Source organism: Scylla paramamosain, chromosome 17 (genome assembly GCF_035594125.1).
Source record: "Scylla paramamosain isolate STU-SP2022 chromosome 17, ASM3559412v1, whole genome shotgun sequence".
In the NCBI taxonomy this organism is placed as follows: Eukaryota; Metazoa; Arthropoda; class Malacostraca; order Decapoda; family Portunidae; genus Scylla; species Scylla paramamosain.
In genome coordinates, this window is record NC_087167.1 from 5,438,029 (window position 1) to 5,463,121 (window position 25,093).

Sequence of the window (25,093 nt, forward strand, 5' to 3'; positions counted from 1 at the left end):
TCTCTCTCTCTCTCTCTCTCTCTCTCTCTCTCTCTCTCTCTCTCTCTCTCTCTCTCTCTCTCTCTCTCTCTCTCTCTCTCTAGCGTGGTGTTTTCACTCTCTTTAATAATCTGGACTTTTATTTAATTATATTTCTTTAATAAATTCTCATCCTCCTCTTTTACTTCCTCGCTGGGATGAGAAAGTCTTTGATGTCACCCTTATTACCTCTCTCTCTCTCTCTCTCTCTCTCTCTCTCTCTCTCTCTCTCTCTCTCTCTCTCTCTCTCTCTCTCTCTCTCTCTCATTATTGTACTTCGTCCTTCCCTTTGTTTTTTATTAACTGCTGAAGAGAAGGGAAGAAGGAGGAAGAGGAGAAGGAGGAGGAGGAGGAGGAGGAGGAGGAAGAAGAAGAAGAAGAAGAAGAAGAAGAAGAAGAAGAAGAAGAAGAAGAAGAAGAAGAAGAAGAAGAAGAAGAAGAAGAAGAGGAGGAGGAGGAAGAGTAGGAGGAGGAGGAGGAGAAGGAGGAGGAGGAGGAGGAGGAGGACGGTGTGTAGAAAAAATAACAAAACAAATCAGAGTCTGTTATGAATGGAGGCAGAGAGAGAGAGAGAGAGAGAGAGAGAGAGAGAGAGAGAGAGAGAGAGAGAGAGAGAGAGAGAGAGAGAGAGAGAGAGAAAGAATATTAGCACCGTTATATCAGTAAAAGCAAGCATTCAGTATTGATAGTAAAATTCTTGGTGATGATAATGATAATGATGATGATGATGATGATGATGATAATAATAATGATAATAACAACAACAACAACAACAACAACAACAACAACAACAACAACAACCACAGCAACAACAATAACAACAACAACAAGAACAACAGCAACAACAACAACAACGTTTCCTATGTGTTTTAAATACTTTTTAATCTTTGTGTAAATTTCTCTCTCTCTCTCTCTCTCTCTCTCTCTCTCTCTCTCTCTCTCTCTCTCTCTCTCTCTCTCTCTCTCTCTCTCTCTCTCTCTCTCTCTCTCTCTCTCTCTCTCTCTCTCTCTCTCTCTCTCTCTCTCTCTTTCTCTCTAGCCAAACGAACAAATATTTTCTCTCTCCAACGTTTCTCTCAATTTTTTCAATGAGTGAAAGAGAAAAATCATAATCCCATCTCGTTTTTTTTTCCCCGTCAAAAGTAGAAAATCAATTTTTTTCCTGCCGTTGCTGTTTGTTGAATCTGACTTTTTTTTCCACTATTTATTTTATTTTTCACTGTTGATATATTTTTCCCGCAGGATGAAGGAGACTATGAGCATGGGCGGTGCTGGCGTGGGCGTGAGTGTGGGGAGGCTCTTTGTCCTCCTCCTGGCTGTTCTGGCTGCCCTCTGGTGAGTGTGCTAATTGTTCGTCTTTTGTTTATTTAATTGCCATCTGCGCCTTTTTCGTCACAGTCGTCATTATTGTAGGCAGCTGTAGTAATGGTAGTAGTAATAGTAGTAGTAGTAGTAGTAGTAGTAGTAGTAGTAGTAGTAATTGTTGTTGATGTTGTTGTTGTTGTTGTTGTTGTTTCATTGTTCTCGTTATTTTTTTCTTTGATTTCTTCTTTTTTCGTTTTTTTCTATTTTTTCTCTTGTTCTTCTTTCCCTTGTTCTTTTTTATTTTCTTGTTCTTCTTGTTTTTCTTCTTGTTCTTCTTGTTCTTGTTATTCTTGTTCTTGCCCTTGTTCTTGTTCTTCTTGTCCTTCGTTATTTTCTTTTTTCAAATTTCTTATCGCGTTTTCTTGTTTTTCCCTTTCCTCCTCCTCTTCCTCCTCCTTCTTCATTTCTTTTTCACCTCGTTTTCTTCGTTCTCTATTCGCTGTTGTTGTTTTTTTCCTTCCAGTGGTGTTTTGTGTTGATGTTTCTTCTTTGTTTGCTATAAAATTTTTACGTATTTAATTATTTATATTATCTCATTATATATATATCTTTTTTTTTGTATGTGTTTAAAATTTAGCTTATTTTTGTCTCCTCAACTGATGCCTCCTTCCGAATTTTAAGATTTATTTCCTTACGCTTTTGATTTAATTTCCAACAGGCAGCTTTCTTTCAAAATTCCGTGCTTTAGTCTTGATAGAATTTTGCGTCTCTCTCTCTCTCTCTCTCTCTCTCTCTCTCTCTCTCTCTCTCTCTCTCTCTCTCTCTCTCTCTCTCTCTCTCTCTCTCTCTCTCTCTCTCTCTCTCTCTCTCTCTCTCTCTCTCTCTTTACATTTCGTGTTTGTCGTCATTTTCTTCTTTCGTTTTCTTTTCCCTTCTTTTTTTCTTTTCACTACTGTAAAGTCTTGAGCGGCTCCTTTGTTTTTTTTTTGCTTTAGTATTAATTCATCTTTCCTAGTCATTTTTTCCTTATTTTCTTTCCTTCTTTTCTTCTAATAACTGTCGGTCGGTTTTTATTATTAATGGATAGCCTTAAACGTCTCATTTTTTTCCTTGTCTCTTTTCTGTCATACATTTTTTTTCCTTATTCTCCTTCGTGTTCCTCCACTTATTTTTCTCTCTCCCTTCTCTTGTCTTTTCTTCTGCTACCAATGTGCTCCACCTCCATCTCTCTCTCTCTCTTTCTCTCTCTCTCTCTCTCTCTCTCTCTCTCTCTCTCTCTCTCTCTCTCTCTCTCTCTCTCTCTCTCTCTCTCTCTCTCTCTCTCTCAACTCTATCATCATCTCCTCCTCCACCATCTCCTTGACAAGAGGGTGACCGTAGTACCTAACTTGAAGGGGTGTAATCAACGTGTGTGTGTGTGTGTGTGTGTGTGTGTGTGTGTGTGTGTGTGTGTGTGTGTGTGTGAAACTAAAGGGCGGAGCAGCGATAATCTCATTCTAACCTTAAACTTGATACTGTAGAATAAATTATTGAACCCTAGACACACGCACGCGCACACATTCCCGCGCACACACACATACACACACACACACACACACACACACACACACACACACACACACACACACACACACACACACACACACACACACACAGGGAGTCAGGCCATTACCGGGGGACATAAGGCTATTGTTCTCTCTCTCTCTCTCTCTCTCTCTCTCTCTCTCTCTCTCTCTCTCTCTCTCTCTCTCTCTCTCTCTCTCTCTCTCTCTCTCTCTCTCTCTCTCGACAATTTTCCTCCTTCCCCTCCTCCCGCTCCCGTCAAATCCCCATGGCGGAACTCGGCCCACGCCTCAGCCTCCGTGAGCCGAATGCCGCATCAGGACTAATCGAAGACTGCTGACACTTGAAAAATTAATAACAGTAATAAAAAAATCGTGGAGGGAAGAATAAAAAAAGGAAGGAAGGAGAGAGAAAAAGGAATTTGTATTAGTTATGGTAAGATAAGAGAAATACATAGGGAAAGATGTGTGAACGCGCAGTTGTGAGGCCCGATGGTGCCGTTGGAAAGACAGAAAGGGAGTTTTGGATCGCATTTCTTCGTGCTGCTTTACGCTTCACGGCCTTTCACCTCAAGTTACTGAAATGTCATGCTATCTAACTTTTTTTTTTCCTTTCTTTCTTTATTATTATATTTGTGTTTATGTTATTTATTCACTTTTACTGTGTGAAGCTTATGAATTTAACATGTGGTCCGTATATACTTAAACACTTCAGCATGTTTTATCGACTATCTTTTAATTAACAGGCTGTAGTGGGAGTTGTAATTGCCTTCAAAGGTGTGTTCATGCTTATAGTTTGTTATTGTTGTTTTATTCATATGTATGGTTAAAAATTCTACATAAAATGGTCCGTATACTAAAAAAAAAAACAAAAAAAAACACACCAGCATCCTTTACTGACTCCCTCTAGTGTAAGTTATAGCAATTAACCCTTTTTTCTGTTACGGTCGTCTCTTGTTGACATTGAGGTAACTGTAATAAACGATTTAAACGAACATCAAGAGGATATGAATGACAATTTTAACTTTGCCAAGCTACACAATTACGTATTTCTTGAGGCTATAGCACGGAAAATGAAGTGTTTTAAAAGTTGTAGTTGATTATGAGAAAGCCTGATTAGCAGTGAAAGGGTTAAAAGTGTGTTCATGATTCAATTGTTCGTCTGATAAGGAACCCTCATCACCAAAAAGTAAAAAGAAAAAAAAAACATTGTAACAGGACTAATCACCTCTTTGGCCTTTTAAAACTTACGAAGGCAGGTGTTTTGAAAATAAGAGGCCCCAATTTCCAAACTTTTCTTCCAGGGGCGTTTAAATGGCAGGCCTTTAGGAGTCTAGTACTTTATTGTGGAATATTTGATTGAATAATGAAGAAAATCGGTCGTAACATCACGCTCCAAAAAGAAAGGAATGAGTTGAAAAGTTGAGACGTATTAAAAGTATTTCTCAATTTGGCCTCGAAGGGATGTCTTGGTGCGCTGCTCCTGACGGGCCGAGGGACACAAGGGAAGAAATACGGTGGTGGAAAAAAGCGGCTTTGCTACTTTGCTATTGTTTTTCCTCCTCCTCCTCCTCCTCCTCCTCCTCCTCCTCCTCCTCCTCCTCCTCCTCCTCCTCCTCCTCCTCCTCCTCTTCTTTTCTTTTCTTTTCTTTCTTTCTTTCTTTCTTTCTTTCTTTCTTTCTTTCTTTCTTTCTTTCTTTCTTTCTTCTTCTTCTTCTTCTTCTTCTTCTTCTTCTTCTTCTTCTTCTTCTTCTTCTTCCAATCCCTCCTCCTCCTCCTCCTCCTCCTCCTCCTCCTCCTCCTCCTCCTCCTCCTCCTCCTCCTCCTGTAACTACCACTACCACCACCACCAGCACCACCATCGCCATCATTTTAGAAGCTGACTTTGGAAGGACTGACTACACTGGAAAAAAATATTATATATATATATATATATATATATATATATATATATATATATATATATATATATATATATATATATATATATATATATATATATATATATATATATATATACTCGTAAATCTGTGTAACATAAAGTAGAACAAACTAGACAAGACAAAGAGAGGACATTAGCTTCTAAATGGCCATCCCCACGCCAGGGACAGCTTTGGCTTTGACTGTAAATAGAAGACAATTACCCTTAAGTATGTCAAATGTTTAGACGACAGAGAGAGAGAGAGAGAGAGAGAGAGAGAGAGAGAGAGAGAGAGAGAGAGAGAGAGAGAGAGAGAGAGAGTACATCAAATAACTTAGAATAAAACTCAATGAAAACATTAAAGTCGAGCTTCTGTATAAAACAAACACGGTAAAAGATAAAAAAAAAATAAGAATAAGAAAAAATATAACAAATAGAGTAGAAAAGATAGAAACGGGAACCAGAATGGACCAGAATTAATTACCTTCGTTTTTAGTAGTTTCCCTGACGCGGGAGGGACGGAGGCGGTGGAAAGTAAATATCAGTGAATCAGCAGCGTCAGCATTAACTAAAAAGATACGGTTCGGAAGAAGAGGTGCAGCCGGGACACCGTATTCTGAAACGCTTCTGCGCCGCATCTCCACTACTTTTCAAAGGCTTTAGTTGGCTCTACACTGGTTTTTAAGGGGAATTTTAAGAACATAAGAACATAAGAAATAAGGGAAGCTGCAAGAAGCGACCAGGCTTACACGTGGCAGTATTTTGTGGTTCTAGTGGCAGATTAACAAAATTTCTACATTATTAACATGCTAAACACTCTTGAGAACCTGGCTAACCATCTCCGTGACCTTGGAAAATAGTGGTGAGAAAGCAAAGCGATTCTGAACACGGCCCATAAGCCAAGGACAGCCAAGACTTCAATGACCGCTTTGCCTGCTCTGCCGTCACCTCAAGCCTGTTACAATCCTGCGTTACAAGTTTAGTCTCCAGTCTTGAAAGGCGATACTAGCAGGAGAAAGGAGTGACGGGGTAGATCAAAGATTTTAGTGTCTGCCGTTATATTTCCGCACATTCAGGATATTCTAAAGTTGAAGGAAGGTGTTGTGGTATATAATCATTAGGAACTAAAGACGGTGTGGTGATGATGTTATGGTAGTTTGTGGTTAAGGTGGTTATAATTGTCTGAATGGTTCACTCGTAAAGCTTCACTGTGGTTTACGAAGTCAGTAAGAGGCTTTAAGTTGATAATTGTACTGTATTGCTGTCGTTCCGTATTCCTTGCCACGAGTAAAGACGTTATATTTGAGTTAGCTATAGACACCCCGTATGAATGAAGCTTGTATGAAGAAATGCATGTGTGTATATTGTACTGTATGTGTATAAAGAAAATAGATAAAAGAATATATCAGTATAAAAATGAAAATAAAAATAAAATAAATGTGATTAAAAAATAATGCCTACGTTTATTGCTGAGTGAAGGTTTGGAGAAAAGTATAAGTGTGATTTATACCTTAGCTGTCACAAACTGTATAAAAAAAGGGGTCACTAACTGAATATCTTGAAGGCTGGCACCAACTGAATAGCCTCGAATGTCAACCGTGAAATGTGAAATGACGAGGAGAGAATCTGGAAGTATGTTATTCAACTCTTTTATTTATTGTTAAGTTTTCAGAGCAGTGCGTAAAGTTGTTTGGGCAGACATGCTGAAAAAGAGAGAGAGAGAGAGAGAGAGAGAGAGAGAGAGAGAGAGAGAGAGAGAGAGAGAGAGAGAGAGAAAACAAGGTTACTTTTTGTCCTTTCGAGATCGCAAAATTATTTAAGAGATTTTAGTGTGAAATGCCTAAAGTGATGGAATAGTGAGGTTGAATGTGTCTTTTGATTCTACAAAATTATTTAAGAGACTGTGGTATGTGTGGTTGTTAGCTAGTTGTGTGAACGAGTGAATGAGCGAGACTTGTGTGAGGCATGAATACGTGTATGAGTGAACGAGCTAGGCTTCAGTCATAAGTGTTAAGTGGAAGTGCGCGGCCTGGCGCCGGGGAGATCACCTACCTCCAGCCTTCTGTTCACACCTTCTGTGAATAAACACCTGCACTGTTACCTGCGTTTCCTGTGCCCCTGCTGGTCAAGAGTCGAACATGGCGCAGTGAGTAGGATCAGGACAAGGCTGCAGTGGGTACGGCGCAGAATGGAGAAGCAGTTGGAGGCGCTGGCTGCCCTGCTAGCGCGACAGTCGGAGCAGAGTCAGGCTCTGCTAGCGCGACAGTCGGAGCAGAGTCAGGCTCGCGAGGAGCGTTTAACCCAGCTGCTGGAGAGAGTGGGGACACAAGCTCCCAGTCGCACCACGGCGAGCAATGAAGGCGAAACCACAGCCCGCAGCACGTCTACCCAGGGCGCGAGGTTCCCGACGTCCGCCACCATCATTCCTCACTTAACGGCGTCAGCATCTTTACGTGAGTTCGACACGTGGCGCCATAAGTTTGAAGGATACGTAACCCTCGCCAGGATAGACTGTCTCTCCCTGGCTGAGCAGAGGGCGGCACTCGCTGCTGTCCTAGACGACGAGTGGACCCGTACACTTCGCTACGGGATAAGCTTACCGAGAGACGCGGAGTTAAGAACCATCCTCGATGCAATGTGTGAGTACCTGCGAAGCCAGCGCAACATCATCATGGATAGAAGAGACTTCTACTCCCGCGTGCAAGAAACGCAAGAAGGTTTTGACGACTTTTTATGTGCTGTTAAGGAAATCGCCAATTTCTGTGACTTTTGCGACCAGTGCATAAACCATCAGCTGCGTGACAGAATTGTCGTTGGGACACGAGACGAAGTGGCTCTGAAACGCATGCTGGAAAACAAGAAACTCACCCTTGAAAACGCCATAGATATTTGCAGAGCATCAGAGAGCGCTAACCAGTGTAGTGCAGTACTAAGGGGCGGCTCTCACTCTTCGAGCCATGGTGTGAACGCTGTCTCGAACTACAGGAAGGGCAGTTTCGGGGGCTCAAGCCCCACGGGCTGTTATCGTTGTGGCAAAGATTGTCGCAGTGACAAAAGGGGATGCCAGGCAATAGATAAAGTGTGTCGTAACTGCGGGAAAAGAGGGCATTTTGCGAGTGTATGTCAGCAGACAGTGAGGAAACGACGAGGAGCTTCGAGGAGTTCCTCAACTGTCTCTCCTCATCGCGGTGCAGGCCCGAGGCGGGGAGCCAGTGCCAGTGTATACCAGCTCTTATCAGGCGTATACACAAAGACGGTGACGGCACGACCTGCGCCCCAGGTGCTCATTACCGCCACACATCCCGCTGGAAGAGACAAGATTACGTGGACTCCTGACTCTGGGGCCGAAACGACCGTTATTGGCCTCGACACGGCAACACTCCTTGGAATCCCGCCCTCCAGCTTGGCGCCCGCTGATGGTGATGGACTTTATGCTGCCGGTAATCACCCCCTCACCTGTGTAGGAACTTTCTCGTCGCACTTGCAACTGGGCGACAGGGAAGCTGAGACTGTTGTGAGCGTGGTGAAGGAGGTGAAGGGGGCGCTGCTTAGCTGGTACGATTCCATCGCTCTCGGAATCCTCCCCGAAGATTTTCCGGCTCAAATCCGACCGCTACGCAGGGAAGAACAGCACACCGGCAACAGCTCCATCAAGTACCCGACCGCCTCGCAGCCACCTCTATCTACGCCCACAGAAGTGATCAGCTGGCCTCATTCCTACGACCCAACGCCACAGCAGCGTGCGGGGCACGCTGCTGCTGTGATCAAGGCCTTTCCCAGCGTCTTCGAAGCAAAGGAAGGTTTACGTGCAATGGCTGGTGGATCCATGGCCATCGAGTTGACAGACGACGCTCGACCCTTCGCCGTAACAGCATCTCGTACAATCCCTTACAATTGGCGTGAAGAAATTAAGAGCCAGTTGGAAGAGCTGCTTAACAAGGGAATCATCGAGAGTGTGGACTACCCTACGGCATGGTGCCACCCCATCGTGCCTGTCCCAAAAAAGACATCTGGTGTAAGGCTGTGTGTTGACCTGACACGACTCAACCGTTACGTGAAGAGGCCCGTGTATCCAGTGCGCTCACCTCATGACGCCATCGCCTCGATCGGGACCGGAGCAGTTTGGTTCACCACTCTTGATGCCAAGATGGGGTATTTTCAAGTCCCCATTAGAGAAGAAGACCAGGATTTAACCTGCTTCATAACACCTTGGGGTCGGTACAAGTTTCGGCGAGCGGTTATGGGTCTCGTCTCGTCTGGAGACGAGTATAACCGTCGAGGAGACCAAGCTCTCGGCGACATACCTAACACCATCAAGATCGTGGACGACATCCTGGCCTATGACTCCACCTACAGTGCGCACTTAGCCCATGTCATTCAGATTGTGCGGCGGTGTGACCAGCACGGCATCACTCTCAACCCACAGAAGTTTACATTCGCGGAAAGAGTGGTAGATTACTGTGGTTACTCTGTTTCTGGACAAGGCTACACGACAGACTCAAAGAAAGTTAAGGCAATCTCTGACTTCCCACGACCACAGCACATCACCGACTTACGATCATTCATGGGTCTTACAAACCAGCTTGGAAGCTTTTCTCCTGCTGTGGCTGCAGCTGCACAACCCCTCAGAGATCTCTTACGCCCGAAGAACAGTTGGTGCTGGTCTCCTAACCATGAAGAGGCGTTTGAGAAGGTGAAACAGTGTCTCGTCAGCCCACCTGTCTTGGCATACTTCGACCCATCATTACCAACGATGCTACAGACTGACGCCTCAAGGATGCACGGATTTGGATTCGTTCTCCTGCAGAAGCACAGTGACCAGTGGAAGATGGTGCAATGCGGGTCAAGATTTGTTACAGACACAGAGAGCCGCTATGCAGTAATAGAGTTGGAAATGGCTGCAATCGTCTGGGCAGTCAGGAAATGTGGCACCTACCTGAAAGGACTCCCTCACTTCGATCTAGTGCTCGACCACCGCCCGCTGATACCTCTCCTCAATAGCAAGTTGTTGGGAGAAATAGAGAACCTGCGGCTGCAGCGCATGAGGGAGAAGCTTGCTCAGTATTCTTTCACAGCAAGCTGGCAAAAGGGATCGACACACTGTGTGCCCGACGCCCTCTCACGTGCTCCAGTACAGGACCCAGTGGAGGAAGAGGATGCTGCTACTTCTGGTGACCTCGACCCTCTCCACTCAGCGGTCATCTCAGCGTTATCTGCCACCAATGAGGACGGCGTCCGCTTAGCACCACTCCAGGATCAGACTGTGGAAATGGTACGTGCCGCAGCAGCAAGAGACGGGGAGTACTGCTTGCTCAAGAACGTCATCATCGAGGGCTTCCCTGATCATTGCCACGACCTCGATCACCGCTTGCGTACGTACTGGCCGGTGCGCAGTCTGCTGGCCGTAGACGACGACCTGGTGGTTTACGGGCCGAGGCTTCTTATTCCTCACAGCCTCCGCCGAGAAACACTAGAGCGACTCCATGACAGTCATCAGGGGATGGAGCGCACCAAGCGACGGGCCCGACAAACGGTGTACTGGCCTGGTATGGACAGAGACGTTGAGAACGTCGTTTCTGGATGCTCACTATGCCGTCCACTCCTACCAAGCCAAGCCAACGAACCTCTCTGGCAGGACACGGACACACCCAGCAGGGTGTTTGAGTCAGTTTCTGCAGACTACTTCCACGCAGCAGGCCGTACATACCTCGTGTATGTAGATCGCTTGTCTGGGTGGCCTCACGTGTCTGCATGCTCACGTCCAGCATCGGCTGATCAGCTCGTTCGTGTCCTTCGGGGTGTGTTCGCCGACACGGGCGTGCCTGTTCTCCTGAGGACTGACGGTGGACCGCAGTTCACTTCTTCATCGGTACGGCGCTTCCTGGCTCGATGGGGGGTGGAGCATCGTGTATCTTCACCTCATTATCCACGCTCCAATGGTCACGCCGAGGCAGCGGTCAAGTCCGTGAAGAAGCTGATCCTCACGACCACACAGCAGGGACACCTGGACGAGGATGCGTTCGCTCGCGGGTTGCTGGAACTGCGCAACACTCCGAGGGCGGAAGGGCGATCACCAGCACAAGTCCTCTTCGGTCATCCTATGAGGTCCTGTGTCCCGGCTCATCATCGCTCATACGCTCAGCAGTGGCAGCGCGCTGCTGATGAGTGCGACGCCAAGGCAGAGCGACTGAGGAAGAAAGCGAAACTTCGCCACGACGCGTCCGCCCGTACTCTTCCTCTCCTGCACCTCGGTGGCCACGTCGACGTTCAAGATCACACGACAGGCCTCTGGGATCGCCTGGGTGTCATCGTGGCTGTTGGGCGAAGGAGAGACTACCTCATCAAGATGGGCAGCGGTCGCGTGATGTGGCGTAATAGAAGACACCTACGCCCACACAGACCTCTTGCTCCTTCCTTCCTGTCGAGCAGCACACCGCTCATGGCGGTGCAGCGCTTCAGCATCAGGGTCACGAGGAACACCACCATCCCGGCAGCCCGGAGCATCAGGGTAACGGGGTACACCGTGGCCGAGAGCAACCAGAGCGTCGAAGCAGCCGACAGCGTAGGGAGCCGAGACGACTGCAGGTGCGGTGGCACCGTAGCACCTACGATTAGTCGTACGTGTTCATTGTACGCTGTGTTTGTTTTGTGTATATGTACCGTGTTTTCTGTACTTCAATCATTGTAACTTTGTTTCATGTGTTACGGTAGCCATAACAAAGATAAGGAATCTTCCTTATGTCTCGGGGGAGGTGTGTGGTTGTTAGCTAGTTGTGTGAACGAGTGAATGAGCGAGACTTGTGTGAGGCATGAATACGTGTATGAGTGAACGAGCTAGGCTTCAGTCATAAGTGTTAAGTGGAAGTGCGCGGCCTGGCGCCGGGAGATCACCTACCTCCAGCCTTCTGTTCACACCTTCTGTGAATAAACACCTGCACTGTTACCTGCGTTTCCTGTGCCCCTGCTGGTCAAGAGTCGAACATGGTATAAAATAATTGTCTAAATAAATGAGGTTGAATTTATTGTTTTCGAAGCTACAGCATTATTTAAGACACTAATACTGGAGACAAAAAAGTTGTGGGTGATAGTGAAAAAAAAAAGATTACCTATCAGTGACAGGGTTGAATGGAAAGAAGAAATATTTATTTGACAAAAACTGACAATTTAATGGATACTAGTAAAGAATACATTACTTACTCATTTTCACTTTAAGAACACAAAGCCTTATGAAACCGTTGTCATGCATGTGTGAAATGTAAACCGTCTCATTTCGCTAATAACTTAATCTTCATTGGAAGCAACACGCGTATATTAACAATTTCTCCTTGGCAAAGACGTATCATCAAATATATATTCCTCTAACTAAACCAACGAGACCTGAAGTAATCTAGAGACAGCTGTATTCTATATTCTTAGATCTATTTTTTCATCTTCATTTGATTATTTTAAAAGAAGAATATCAAGACATCCTGAACCAATAGTGGAAAACCGATTTAATCCCATTTTCTATAAACTTTTTTGAGAGAGTCACTTAAATAGACCCATATTGATATAGATTTCATATATTTTGGCCAAACTCAGCCATACGAAACATGTATGAATGAAATAGACAATTAGCTTAAGCGATCACTTTACATAGCGCTCCGATACCACAGATATTAATAAAAGTAAGAAGCAACACCAAGTACAAAACCATCAATCCCCGAAAAACAGCATTACGAAGCACTAGCCATGTTGACGAGAAGGCGACACCACACGCACACACATACACACACACACACACACAACAGAAAACGCAAGCAAGCAGTACACCAGCCATCCATCTCCTTCCGTTTGACAGCTGAGAGAAAAGGAAAAACTGGAGCCATCCATCACTCGCGCCCCCAGCCAAGCCCAGACAGACGCGGCGAGCAGAGCCTTGAATAACAAAGCTTCACGATTTAATCATTCAAACGCTGAGCTGAAATCGATAGGAAGTAACCTTGACTCACGGCCAGAACCCAGCAATGCCTGATGGGCGTGAGTGAAGAGTTGATGCTGAGAGAGAGAGAGAGAGAGAGAGAGAGAGAGAGAGAGAGAGAGAGAGAGAGAGAGAGAGAGAGAGATTAATTCACTTGCGTATGCAGAAACAGAATCATATGAATACGTAGAAATACATTGGTAGAGAAATATTTGCTTTACACACACACACACACACACACACACACACACACACACACACACACACACACACACACACACACACACACACACACACACACACACACAATAAACCACAAAACATAAACAGAAGAAGAAAATTGCAAAAGTTATTTCTCACTCCCTTCTATGGAAATGAACCAGTGTATTTCTGCTTGCCAATTCTCTCTCTCTCTCTCTCTCTCTCTCTCTCTCTCTCTCTCTCTCTCTCTCTCTCTCTCTCTCTCTCTCTCTCTCTCTCTCTCTCTCTCTCTCTCTCTCTCTCCAACACAAACATCAAAATATAAACAGAAAACGCCTCCAACGTAAATCCTACAGCCCCACTAGGATCACAGACCATCCACCCAGGGGGACGCCACAGCCACGGGGGGAAAGGCGGGCGGGTATTGGTGATGTAGGAGTGAGGGAGCGAGGGCGTGGCCGAGGCGAGGCTGGAGGCAGTAGTGTGGCGTGTCTGGGGTGGGGGGACGTAGGATTGTGAAGGGAGTGTAAAGGTTAACCGAGCATAAATAGACGTGTTGGTGCTTGTGTGAGTGTTTGGCTACTTGGTGTTGTTTATTTTTTATTCAGCTGTTTTGGTAAAGGAATACGAGAAGAAAGAGAATTGGGGTGTGTGTGTGTGTGTGTGTGTGTGTGTGTGTGTGTGTGTGTGTGTGTGTGTGTGTTTCTCTCTCTTTTACTGAATTTGTTTTTAATCTCGAGTTTTTTTTTGTTTTTTTTTTTGTCTTGCGTATTGAAAAGAAAAATTTGTAAGTGTATGAATGACGTGTGTGTGTGTGTGTGTGTGTGTGTGTGTGTGTGTGTGTGTGTGTGTGTGTGTGTGTTTGTGTTTGTGTGTATTTATGAAATGGTAATGTCTTTCACATCAAAAAAGAACAAGAGAGACCCTCCTCCTCCTCCTCCTCCTCCTCCTCCTCCTCCTCCTCCTCCTCCTCCTCCTCCTCCTCCTCTTCTTAGTCTTCCTCCCCTCTGTCTTTACATCGTTTATTCGTCTTTCCCTTCTGATTCAACATGTATTATTCTGTCTTCCCTGACTCCATTCTCTCTCTCTCTCTCTCTCTCTCTCTCTCTCTCTCTCTCTCTCTCTCTCTCTCTCTCTCTCTCTCTCTCTCTCTCTCTCTCTAAAGAAAAAAAGAAAAAAATTGACTTTAATATTCATTTCATAGTTTTGTATATTCTCTGCTCGCTGAACTAGAAAACAGAGAGAGAGAGAGAGAGAGAGAGAGAGAGAGAGAGAGAGAGATTCGAACCCTGTCTGAACCACTTAACTCGTAGCCAGAAAGAGGCGAACCAGTGAGCCAGCAGACCAGCAACCTTTACCTTCCTCTCTAATTAGTATGAATGACCAGCCTTCCGGTGCGTAATTGCCACTACCTCGGGCACCACTCGTGTGTGTGTGTGTGTGTGTGTGTGTGTGTGTGATATGCTTCTCATCTTCCACCTCCTCGTTCTCTTCCTTGTTCTCTAGTTGTCCTCTTCTTTCTCATTTTCGTTATCTTTCGTATTCTCCTCCTCCTCCTCTTCGTTTTGCTCTTCTTAGTCTTCTTTCTTTTCTTCACCTCCTCCTCCATCTCGTATTTTTCCTTCGTTCTTTTCATCTCGCCCATTTCCTCCTCTTCCTTGTCCTCTTCCTTTTCGTTCCCCTCGTTTTCCTCGTTCTTGTTTTCTTCTTCCTCGTCTTTTTCATCTTCCTCTTCATCGTTGCTTCATTCTTTCCTAGTCGCCCTCTCCAACCTCCTAGTCCGCTTAAAATATTAAAAACAGTATATTAATTAAAGTAGCCATCCATCGAGAAATTTTTCCAAAGCACAACGCATCCCGGATCTTACGTAGTCCAATTTAGTCACTCATCGCTCAGCCTTTAGAAATAATTGAGTTCCAGCAGGTTGGGTTCTGAAAGACGGATGTGTACTGTACCTCCTCTCTTCACCGTGCTGTAGGTAACGCAAGGAAAGGTGATATGATAATTATAATTTTCTTCCGTAATTCCAGGCAGCTAAATGCTCTTGTATTTTCCATACTGGTGATGAGAGGGCGATGTTTCCTCGTAACTATATACGAGGTAGTTATTGAAATGTTGGCTTATATTCTCTTTGCATTCTAGACAGCTTAACTTGTGGCCAGTAAGAAGATGAGATAGTAACAACTAGTATATTTCAGACAGGTAAACTTGCGGCTTATAAAAAGATGACATAGTATATAAGAACATAAGAAATAAGGAAAGCTGGAAGAAGCGACCCGGATTACACGTGGCAGTCCCTGTATGAACTAGTATACCCAAAACAGCTAAAGGTGCAGCCACATCTTGTTGGAAACGTGTTGCTAACGTTTCTGACAATACCTGGAACCTGATCACATAGATATTCCGAGCAGCTGTGTCTGGGTCATGCTCGAGACTCGGCTGTATTCATGTTGCTGGTGCTGGTGTGGCTGAGGTACGAGCTGCTGCGACGCTGTTTCCGGCTTGTCCATGTCTTTACGCGAAACACTGCTCGAAACACTGGCTTACCATTGCTTGTGATGTGTTACTAGCTTGCATGTCACGTGTATCCATCAGTCGACGAGTAGTGTTTCAGGCGAATATAGCCGCCGCGCCTTCAGAAACCTGTAACCTCCACTAGGCAGCTTGTTAGTTAGTTAGTTTTTATGTAAGAGGGACAACAAAATGGGTAAAAAAAAGGCCTACTAAAGGTACCAGTCCCCAAAATGTAGTCAGAAGTCCAAAGAGCAGGTTATAACGGGAAGCAGGCAATTGGTGGACGAGAACGAATCAGCTGAAACCCTTAATTCCATTCAAGACAAGACCATCCATCTATCCATGAACCGAAATTTGAAACACTCTGGCCGCACCTCCACTTCTTTCCAAAGGTTCTAGTAGAAGATACACGGGTTTTTAAGTGTTTTTTTATGGTTTTAGTGATAGATTGACAAGATTTCTACGTTTTTAACAGAAGAAACAGTTTTGAGAACACGGCTAATCGTCTCTGTGGTCTTGGAGATGGTCGTGGTGAGAGAGCAAAGAGTTTCTGAATACAAGCCAATATACCAGGTCGGCAGTTTCACATGTGGGGAAGGAACAGACCAAGCACCACACACTCTTATGCACTACCCGGCAATAATGCAAGAAAGTAAGGGAAGCTGCAAGACACCGGATGCATGGACTCTACCTCCCAGCTTGGTACTAATAAGCATTTTATACTGTAGAGGCGTTCATATCTGTTAAAAGGAGAAAACACCAAAAAAAAAAAAAAAAAAAAAAAGACGTTTGTGGTGATTGCCTTCTTTCTTCTAGCTGTGCCTGAGAGTGTTGGTGTGTGAAGAGGAGCTTATTCACTTTTCTAGCCTTTTCTTAACTTGGTGTGAGAAATAGATGTTAGTGTGAGGTGTAGAATTTATATGTAACTTTGTGGTTCATTGGTAGTCTAGTAATTCTTGTTCATGTGTTACTTATTTTGGAAAGCACACACACACACACACACACACACACACACACACACACACACACACACACACACACACACACACACACACAGAGAGAGAGAGAGAGAGAGAGAGAGAGAGAGAGAGAGAGAGAGAGAGAGAGCCCACTGTAGGCCGCTCTTGAAAAGTTAATAATTCCGAAAAATGCAGAAGCCAATTTAGTTTCCGAGGTGCCTTGATTCTCTTGTGTTCCTGTGTTCCCTTGTTCTCCTCCTCCTCCTCCTCCTCCTCCTCCTCCTCTTCCTCCTCGTTTCGTGCTTCCCATTGTGCCGTTCTAAGCCTCCCCGCTTCTTCACCTGCTTTTTATTTTTTATTTTTTCTCTTCAGCCTCTCTCTCTCTCTCTTTCTCTCTCTCTCTCTCTCTCTCTCTCTCTCTCTCTCTCTCTCTCTCTCTCTCTCTCTCTCTCTCTCTCTCTCTCTCTCTCTCTCTCTCTCTCTCTCTCTCTCTCTCTCTCATTTCTCCTTTTACTTCAGCCTGCATCTTGCTTCTCACTTTTCCTCTTCTATTTTTCTGTTCCTCTCTCTTCACTCACCCTTCCTTGAACTCCAATCTCCTTCATCCTCCTTCGTCGGATAGAAAAAAAAATGTAATAGGCAAAGAGATCATGAATATATATATGAGCAAACATGAGAGAGAGAGAGAGAGAGAGAGAGAGAGAGAGAGAGAGAGAGAGAGAGAGAGAGAGAGAGAGAGAGAGAGAGAGAGAGAATATTCACTTTACATGTATACGTCTATATATCTTGCTTACTTCATTCACCTTGACTCACCTCAGAGAGAGAGAGAGAGAGAGAGAGAGAGAGAGAGAGAGAGAGAGAGAGAGAGAGAGAGAGAGAGAGAGAGAGACTGAGACTCACGCACATGTTCACCTCATACACGAACTCACCTCACCTCACAATACTCACCTGGTCATGTTAATTAATCACTACTCCCGCCGCTCCACACCTTAATTAACCCACCTGACTCACCTGCGCCTTCTCTCTTTCTCTCCCTCTCTCTCCGCCCACCACACACGCAGCGGCCCCGTCAGCGCCAACTTCAGGGAGCGGGAAAAGCAGATCATCGACGAAATCATTGGACCAGGAAATTACGACAAGAGGATTCGACCTGCTGGAGCCAACGACACAGGTGAGAGAACTGTTGCTTTCTGTCTAGGTCGTTTTCTGCCACTGCAACTCTTCCTATGACATCCAAGAGCTAAAATCACTGTAGAAGGGACTTAGTAACAACTATAGAGGAAAGGAGGAGTCTAGAAAAGGGTATTTACCTTCACTGCATCACTAGAATCAGAGCTTTCACTGCATAATTGAATCGGTGTGAAAAAGTGTCTTAGTAAACCTATAGGGGAGAAAAAGGGGGTAAAATGGATATTCTGCTTTCACTGCATCACTAATAGCAATGTACAAGGGCCTTAGTAACACCTATATGGAAAAAAAACGAGGATTAAAGGGATATTCAACGTTCACTGCGATGTCTAAGCACTCGCATCTCCAATATCACTGTCAATGGGCCTTAATAGCACGTAGAATATATAAAAAAAGGGAATTTAAAGAACATTCAACTTTCATAGCATTAGAATCACTGTTGAAAAATCTTACTAATCTAGAGGGTAAAAATAAAGGAGGGGATTTAAAGAACATTCAACTTTCACACCAATATCACGGTACAAGACACTTACTAGCACCCACAAGAAAGAAAGAAAGGGGCATCTAACACCTCGCTACACTACAATTGTACAAAATCTTTACTAGCATCTAAAGGGTTCGCCACGTGGACTGCATCAACTCTTACAGTACATCTGGTTCTGTGAATACTTCTACTGACGCTCTTCTCCCGCAGGTCCCGCCGTGGTGCACATCAACATCATGATCAGGAACGTGCAGACCATCTCTGACGTGAAGATGGTGAGTGGCGGGGCGGGAAGAGACGGACGGACGGACGGGAGGCCATGGGAGGGTACGGGGAGGGCGGGATGACACGGGGAAGGAAAAAGAGACAAGTGAAAGTGAAGCGTCGATTGAACATGAGAAAGTGGAGGAAAGGAAGAGAAGAGAAGGTTTTCATTTTTTTCTCATGCTTTCCTTATTTTCTTATTTTAGCTTCCCTTATTTCGTTATTGGTTCTGTTATTTTCTTATTATCTTCTATATTTTCTTATGCTTTTTTTTTCCTTATGAAGATTAGATAAATTAGTGGAAGAGAATGATAGGTGAGAAAAAAAGCAGCTATATTCGTACAGGGACGGACAGTGTAGGCCTATTGGCTTCTCGCAACACCCCTTATTTCCTTATGCTCTTATGCTCTTTCCTCTTTATGACTCAAAAAAAAAAAAAAAGGAAAAATGGATAAATAACAAAATGAAAAGAAGAAGAAAAGTGAATTATAACAAAAGGGAATGAGCCAAAAAAGTAGAAGAAGAAAAAAGACTGAGGAATAGCAAAAGAAGAGGAGGAGGAAGATAAAGGGGGCGGAAGGAAAGAGAGAAGACAGTGGGTTTGGAAAGGGCGAGAGAGAAAAAGTAGATGATGGAGGAGCAGTAATGTGAGAACGAAGAGTAAATGATTCGGAAGGAGAGAAGAAGGGGAGGAGTAAAAAAGTGAGGAGGAGGAGGGGGAGAGGAAGAAAAAGGTGGAACACAGAGGAGGACGAACTGTGGTGGAAGAAAGGGATGAAGAGAAGAGAAAAGAAAGGGGAAAAAAGAAAGGAGAGGTTTAGATGTTTGGAGAATGGATGAAACAGACAGACAGAGAGAGAGAGAGAGAGAGAGAGAGAGAGAGAGAGAGAGAGAGAGAGAGAGAGAGAGAGAGAGAGAGAGAGAGAGAGAATAACATGACAAGAGAAGGGAGAGACAAAAGCAGCGTAAAAGAAAAAAAGAAAGAAAGAAGAGGATGAACAAGAGAAAATATTGCGGTCTAGAGAATAACAACAACAATAATAATAATAATAATAATAATAACAATAATAATAATGATAATAATAATAATAATAAAGAAGATACACCAGGAAGTAAGACTGTCTAGGGTTCTCACGTACCACTCAACCTTTGTTCTCTCTCTCTCTCTCTCTCTCTCTCTCTCTCTCTCTCTCTCTCTCTCTCTCTCTCTCTCTCTCTCTCTCTCTCTCTCTCTCTCTCTCTCTCTCTCTCTCTCTCTCCAGACAATATTGCAAATCCATAAGCCATTCCGAGTAAAGTGACAAGCACCAAAAAACCTCATAACATAACAAAATCTTCGCTGGGAGATTACCTGAATTAATCTTCTTTTTGCTCCTCCTCCTCCTCCTCCTCCTCCTGCTCGTGCTCCGGCTTCGGCTTCGGCTCCTCCTGCTCTTGCTCCTCCTCCTCCTCCTCCTCCTCCTCCTCCTCCTCCTCCTCCTCCTCCTCCTCCTCCTCCTCCTCCTCCTCCTCCTCCTCCTCCTCCTTTTGTATGTGAGAAAACGCTACATTCGTAAGGAAGACTTCGATATATCCAGTGCATATTTTTTTCTCTCGTCTCATATTGACTGCTGTTATAGAATGCTGTTCCCTCTACTACTACTACTACTACTACTACTACTACTACTACTACTACTACTACTACTACTACTACTACTACTACTACTACTACTACTACTGCTACTACTACTACTACTACTGCAGTCTTTAAAAGATTACACGTTATAAAGAGTTAATATGAAAAATGAGCTGAAAATTGAAGACAGTATTAAACCTCAAGGGAGCGGTAAACGTCACTTTTTTTCATCATGGCAAGGAACGGCGGGTATTAGAGAGAGAGAGAGAGAGAGAGAGAGAGAGAGAGAGAGAGAGTTGGTGAGGAGTAAAGCTTAGTCTGTTATTTTCTTCTCTCTCTCTCTCTCTCTCTCTCTCTCTCTCTCTCTCTCTCTCTCTCTCTCTCTCTCTCTCTCTCTCTCTCTCAGCTCTTTCTTAATTAATGCGAAAAGGAGAGAGAGAGAGAGAGAGAGAGAGAGAGAGAGAGAGAGAGAGAGAGAGAGAGAGAGAGAGACCAGACCTGTTGAGTTAAGCTTAGAAGCTAATTCTCTCTCTCTCTCTCTCTCTCTCTCTCTCTCTCTCTCTCTCTCTCTCTCTCTCTCTCTCTCTCTCTCTCTCTCTCTCTCTTTCGTCAGTCTAAGGAATTAAGTCGTCGCGGGAGGAAAAGAAGGCTTGGCGTGTTATCTCCATTTTAAGTTCCAAGCCGCGGAAGTTGAGCGGGACTCTGTTAAGGCGGGGCTGAGACTCGTGTGTGTGTGTGTGTGTGTGTGTGTGTGTGTGTGTGTGTCGCTGGGTTTATTGCTTCGCGGCCTCGATGTTGCTGTGACTCGGGTATTAGCGTACTGGTGTGAGAGAGAGAGAGAGAGAGAGAGAGAGAGAGAGAGAGAGAGAGGGGGAGAAAGAGACAAGGGTATTAGTAGAATCTTAGCCTTGTTTTCTTCTTTCGTCTGTAAGTTCGTTCGTTCGTCTCTTGTCTTTTTTTTTCGGTCTTGTTTTCTTTTGGTATGGTTTCAGTTTTTCTTTGTTGTTATCTTTTGTTTATTTATTTGTTCATTTATTTATTTATTTATTTATTTATTTTTGTTCTTTGCGTGTCTTTTTTTTCTATTCTTTCTTTTTTCTTTTGTTCTTGCTCTTCTTCCTCCTCCTCCTCCTCCTCCTCCTCCTCCTTCTTTCATTATTATTATTATTATTATTATTATTATTATTATTATTATTATTATTATTATTATTATTATTATTATTATTATTATTATTATTACCATTATTATCATCATTGTCATTATTATCCCACACCAGTACCACACAAACGTACTATTGGATCCGATGTACTTTATACCACTGTATTAAAATGTATATCAAGATAATTACAGTTATTATAATGTAAGTTGCTTTGTAAAGATTATAACAAACAGGTAGACGTTTGGAACTCACTGCCTGCGTCTGTATTTCCCCCTCCTTTAACGATGACCTTGTTCAATTAACCCTTTCAGTACCAAAACATTAGGCTACTATTGTTCTGTGTATCAGTAAAGAACCTCATTAAGTTTAGGATTGTGTTTTCCATACTTTAGTGGGTAAAAAATAATCTCCAGCCACTTATTCACTATATTTATTACTTAATTTAGTCCAGACTGCCTAGTATTGAGTTATGAAGCTTGGAGATGGTGTGTTGGTTAAAAGATGAGTTTCAGGGTACCTCCAAAACTGATATGTCTCTTCATTAGTATTCATTTTTTTTTTTTTTTTTTTTGGTGACAATATGCGGGCCTTTTTTTTTTCTTCTTTTTTGATATATACATGTTTTTGTGTTGATTCTTCCTCCTTTGTGCGTTGAAAAGTAAGCAAATAAATAAAAACGATGGAACTTGGAGCTTAAAACACACTATTATTATCATTATTATTACACACACACACACACACACACACACACACACACACACACACACACACACACACACACACACACACACACACACACACACACACACTTAAAGGAGGAATGAAGCGGAAGTGTGATGGTTGAACATTTAATGACCTCGAGTTTGACTGAGTGATTAATTTGTCGAGTTTATTCAGAAAAAAAGTTATCCCAAAGTTTACGTCACATAGATACGCACATTGCATTGACATAACTACGAAACCGTAATTAGTTAGAAATGCTGATTTTTACAAGGATATTTCATAAATGTATCGTAATTAATTGTTGTTTGAGTATCATGTTATGTTTTAGTGCTGTCATATAATGTATCGCAAAATATCTTACTAATTCTCTCTCTCTCTCTCTCTCTCTCCCTCTCCCTCTCTCTCTCTCTCTCTGCCCGCAGGAGTACAGCATTCAGATCACCTTCAGAGAGCAGTGGACGGACCAGAGACTCACCTTCGACAATATGCAAGGTAAGAAGTTCCTCTCTCCAGGCTGCCCCTCTGCGTGCCTCCTACCTCCTCCTCCTCTGTCCCTCACCTTCCTTTCCTCCATCACCATTCTTCTACCTCCTTCTCCTCTACATTCTTTGCCTTCCTCTTTTCCTGCTTTCTCTTATCCATTTCACTGCTTCCCTTCTTCTCTTTTTCTCTTTCATTCTCTCTCTATTTTCATCTTCTCGTTCTCCACCCTTCCTTCACTTCCCTTCTCCTCCCTCTCTATTTTTTTTCACTTTCGTTTTCTCTCTCGCCTCCTTTCCTTCATTTTTTTTCTCTCTTCTATTATGTTCATTTTCCTATCCTCCTTCATCTCCCCTCCTCTCCTCTTATTTTCTTTCCTCTTCTTTTTTACTTTCTTTTCTTCCCACTCTTCCTCCACGCCCTCTCCTGTTCCCTCTCACTTCCCTTTCTCTGTTTTCTCTTTTCTATATTTTTTCTTCCTCATCTCTCTTTCTCCTCCATCTTTTCTGTATCCTTCACCTTCCTTTACTCTTTCATCTTTTTTTCCCTCCACCTGCCTCCTCTGTATATTCTACACCTTTTATTTTACTTGCTAATCTCCCTTTCCTCTCTTCCTTCTCCATTTTCTTCCCTTCCTCCACCCACCTCTTCTCTATGTTCTTCACCTCTCTCATTCTTTTACCTTCCTTCCTCCAACTCCTTCTTCTCTCTATCCATCACTCCCTTTGCTCCTTCATCTATCTTCCTCTGCTTCTCTCTTCTTCTTTATTTCCTTCATCTTCCACTCCTCCATCCACCTCTTCTCTATGCCCTCAGCCTTTCTTCTCTCGTTCGTCCCTCCTTCCATCTCTTCCACCAAATCCCTCACTCACGTCGTTTGCGTAAGAATGATTTCCCATATTCTCAAGTGTGTCAGCGTCTAATCAGGACTTTTAACAGGCTGTGGTGGAAGTTATTGGTGGCGTGGACGTTTTCATGAGTCAAGTGATAGCTTTATTAGGGTTCTGTGTCATCATTGGGGGGGGGGGGCAACAGCAACCTTCAGAGTCAGACTAATTATCCTTCTGGCTTTTTGAAAATTATCCTGACGAGAGAGAATAAAATGTTTTGAAGTACCAGCGTAAAATTCTTGGAAAAACACCTCATTTTTAACTCTCTGTCTCTCTCTGTCTCTCTCTCTCTCTCTCTCTCTCTCTCTCTCTCTCTTCCCCAACAGGTCGCATCCAGTACCTGACCCTAACAGAGACAGACATGGTGTGGATGCCGGATCTCTTCTTCAAGAACGAGAAGGAGGGACACTTCCACAACATCATTCTGCCCAACCTGTACATTCGCATCTACCCCGACGGCGGCGTTCTCTACAGCATCCGGTGAGTGTGAGTGAGGGAGAGGAGTGTGAGGAAAGGAAGCAGAGGGCGAGGAATGGGGTACTAATTGTGACTGGGAAGAACAGAAAGGGAGGAGGAGATTCTTAGGGTGTGAGGGAAGGTGAGGAGAGCGTGAGACAGGGAAAACAAAGATTGAGAAGAGGAGGGAGGCAGGGAAACAACTTGATGGGATGGGAAGGGGGATGAGATTGAGGATGGCTTAGTAGAGGCAAAAAAAACGAGGGAAAATGTTGAGAAGGATGGGCTGAGAAAGACGTGTGGGATGGGAAACACAAGCAGTGGGAAGAGGAGATAGGAAGGAAAAGGAGTGTGGAAAAAGGAGTTATTGAGGTTGGGAGATGGTTTAGGACAGGAAAGAAAAAAAAAGGGGGAAAAATTTTGAGAAGGATGAACTGGGAAAGACAAGAAGTGGAGAAAGGAGATAGGGAGGGAGAGAGACAGAGAAAGAAATACAAACAAAGGAAGGAGGGAAGGTTAAGATGTAGAAAAGCCATTTAAGGTACGAAATTACACACAGTCTGGTAATGAAAGACGAGGAGTTTATGTAAGTGGAGGGGACTAAGCTGTTTGTGAAAGAGGATTTTGTCAAGTGGTGTGTTAAGAGAAGAACGCTGATGCACTGTGGAGTTTAGGAATTCAAGGAAAGTGGAACAGAGGGTGTGGAAAATGGAGGGCGTCTTTAGTATGTGAAGGAGGAGAGGGAATAAAAAGATAAAAGAGAAGCGGGGCAAGGTTAAGGGTAGGGAAGAGGAAGAAGGAGAGAAACAGAGAGAAAGGAAGAGAGGGTACTGGATTGAAGATAAAAGAGAAAGAGAGAGAGAAAAGCCTTTTAGGGGAAGAGAGAGAGAGAGAGAGAGAGAGAGAGAGAGAGAGAGAGAGAGAGAGAGAGAGAGAGAGAGAGAGATAATACACCTTACGACTCCCCTGAGATAAGTAAAGAGATCTCAACCAAGCTCTTTATTTCCTCCTCCTCCTCCTCCTCCTCCTCCTCCTCCTCCTCCTCCTCCTCCTCCTCCTCCTCCTCCTCCTTCTCCTTCACTTCCTCTTAATCAACCACGTCTTACCGCAACACAATTTCATATGCCTCCCAACACACACACACACACACAGAGAGAGAGAGAGAGAGAGAGAGAGAGAGAGAGAGAGAGAGAGAGAGAGAGAGAGAGAGAGAGAGAGAGAGAGAGAGAGAGAGAGAGAGAGAGAGAGAGAGAGAGAGAGAGAGAGAGATTGCAAGCGTTAAATGTAACCTCATATTGTCACCAAATATTGTCACCAAAACTATCGTTCATACACACACACACACACACACACACACACACACACACACACACACACACACACACACACACAC

General features: G+C 44.0%; 1 protein-coding gene across 8 annotated transcripts in view; it reads left to right on the plus strand.

Annotated features, from left to right (window-relative positions):
• LOC135108368 (glutamate-gated chloride channel-like) overlaps nt 1–25,093 on the plus strand; it is a 122,821-nt gene that overhangs the window by 66,186 nt on the left and 31,542 nt on the right. For all 8 annotated transcript variants that reach the window (XM_064019290.1, XM_064019289.1, XM_064019294.1 and 5 more), the window contains 5 exons: nt 1,261–1,353; nt 17,502–17,611; nt 18,323–18,387; nt 22,297–22,366; nt 23,571–23,724. In XM_064019290.1, the coding sequence (XP_063875360.1) occupies nt 1,261–1,353; nt 17,502–17,611; nt 18,323–18,387; nt 22,297–22,366; nt 23,571–23,724 (492 nt within the window). The remainder of the gene's footprint in view (nt 1–1,260; nt 1,354–17,501; nt 17,612–18,322; nt 18,388–22,296; nt 22,367–23,570; nt 23,725–25,093) is intronic.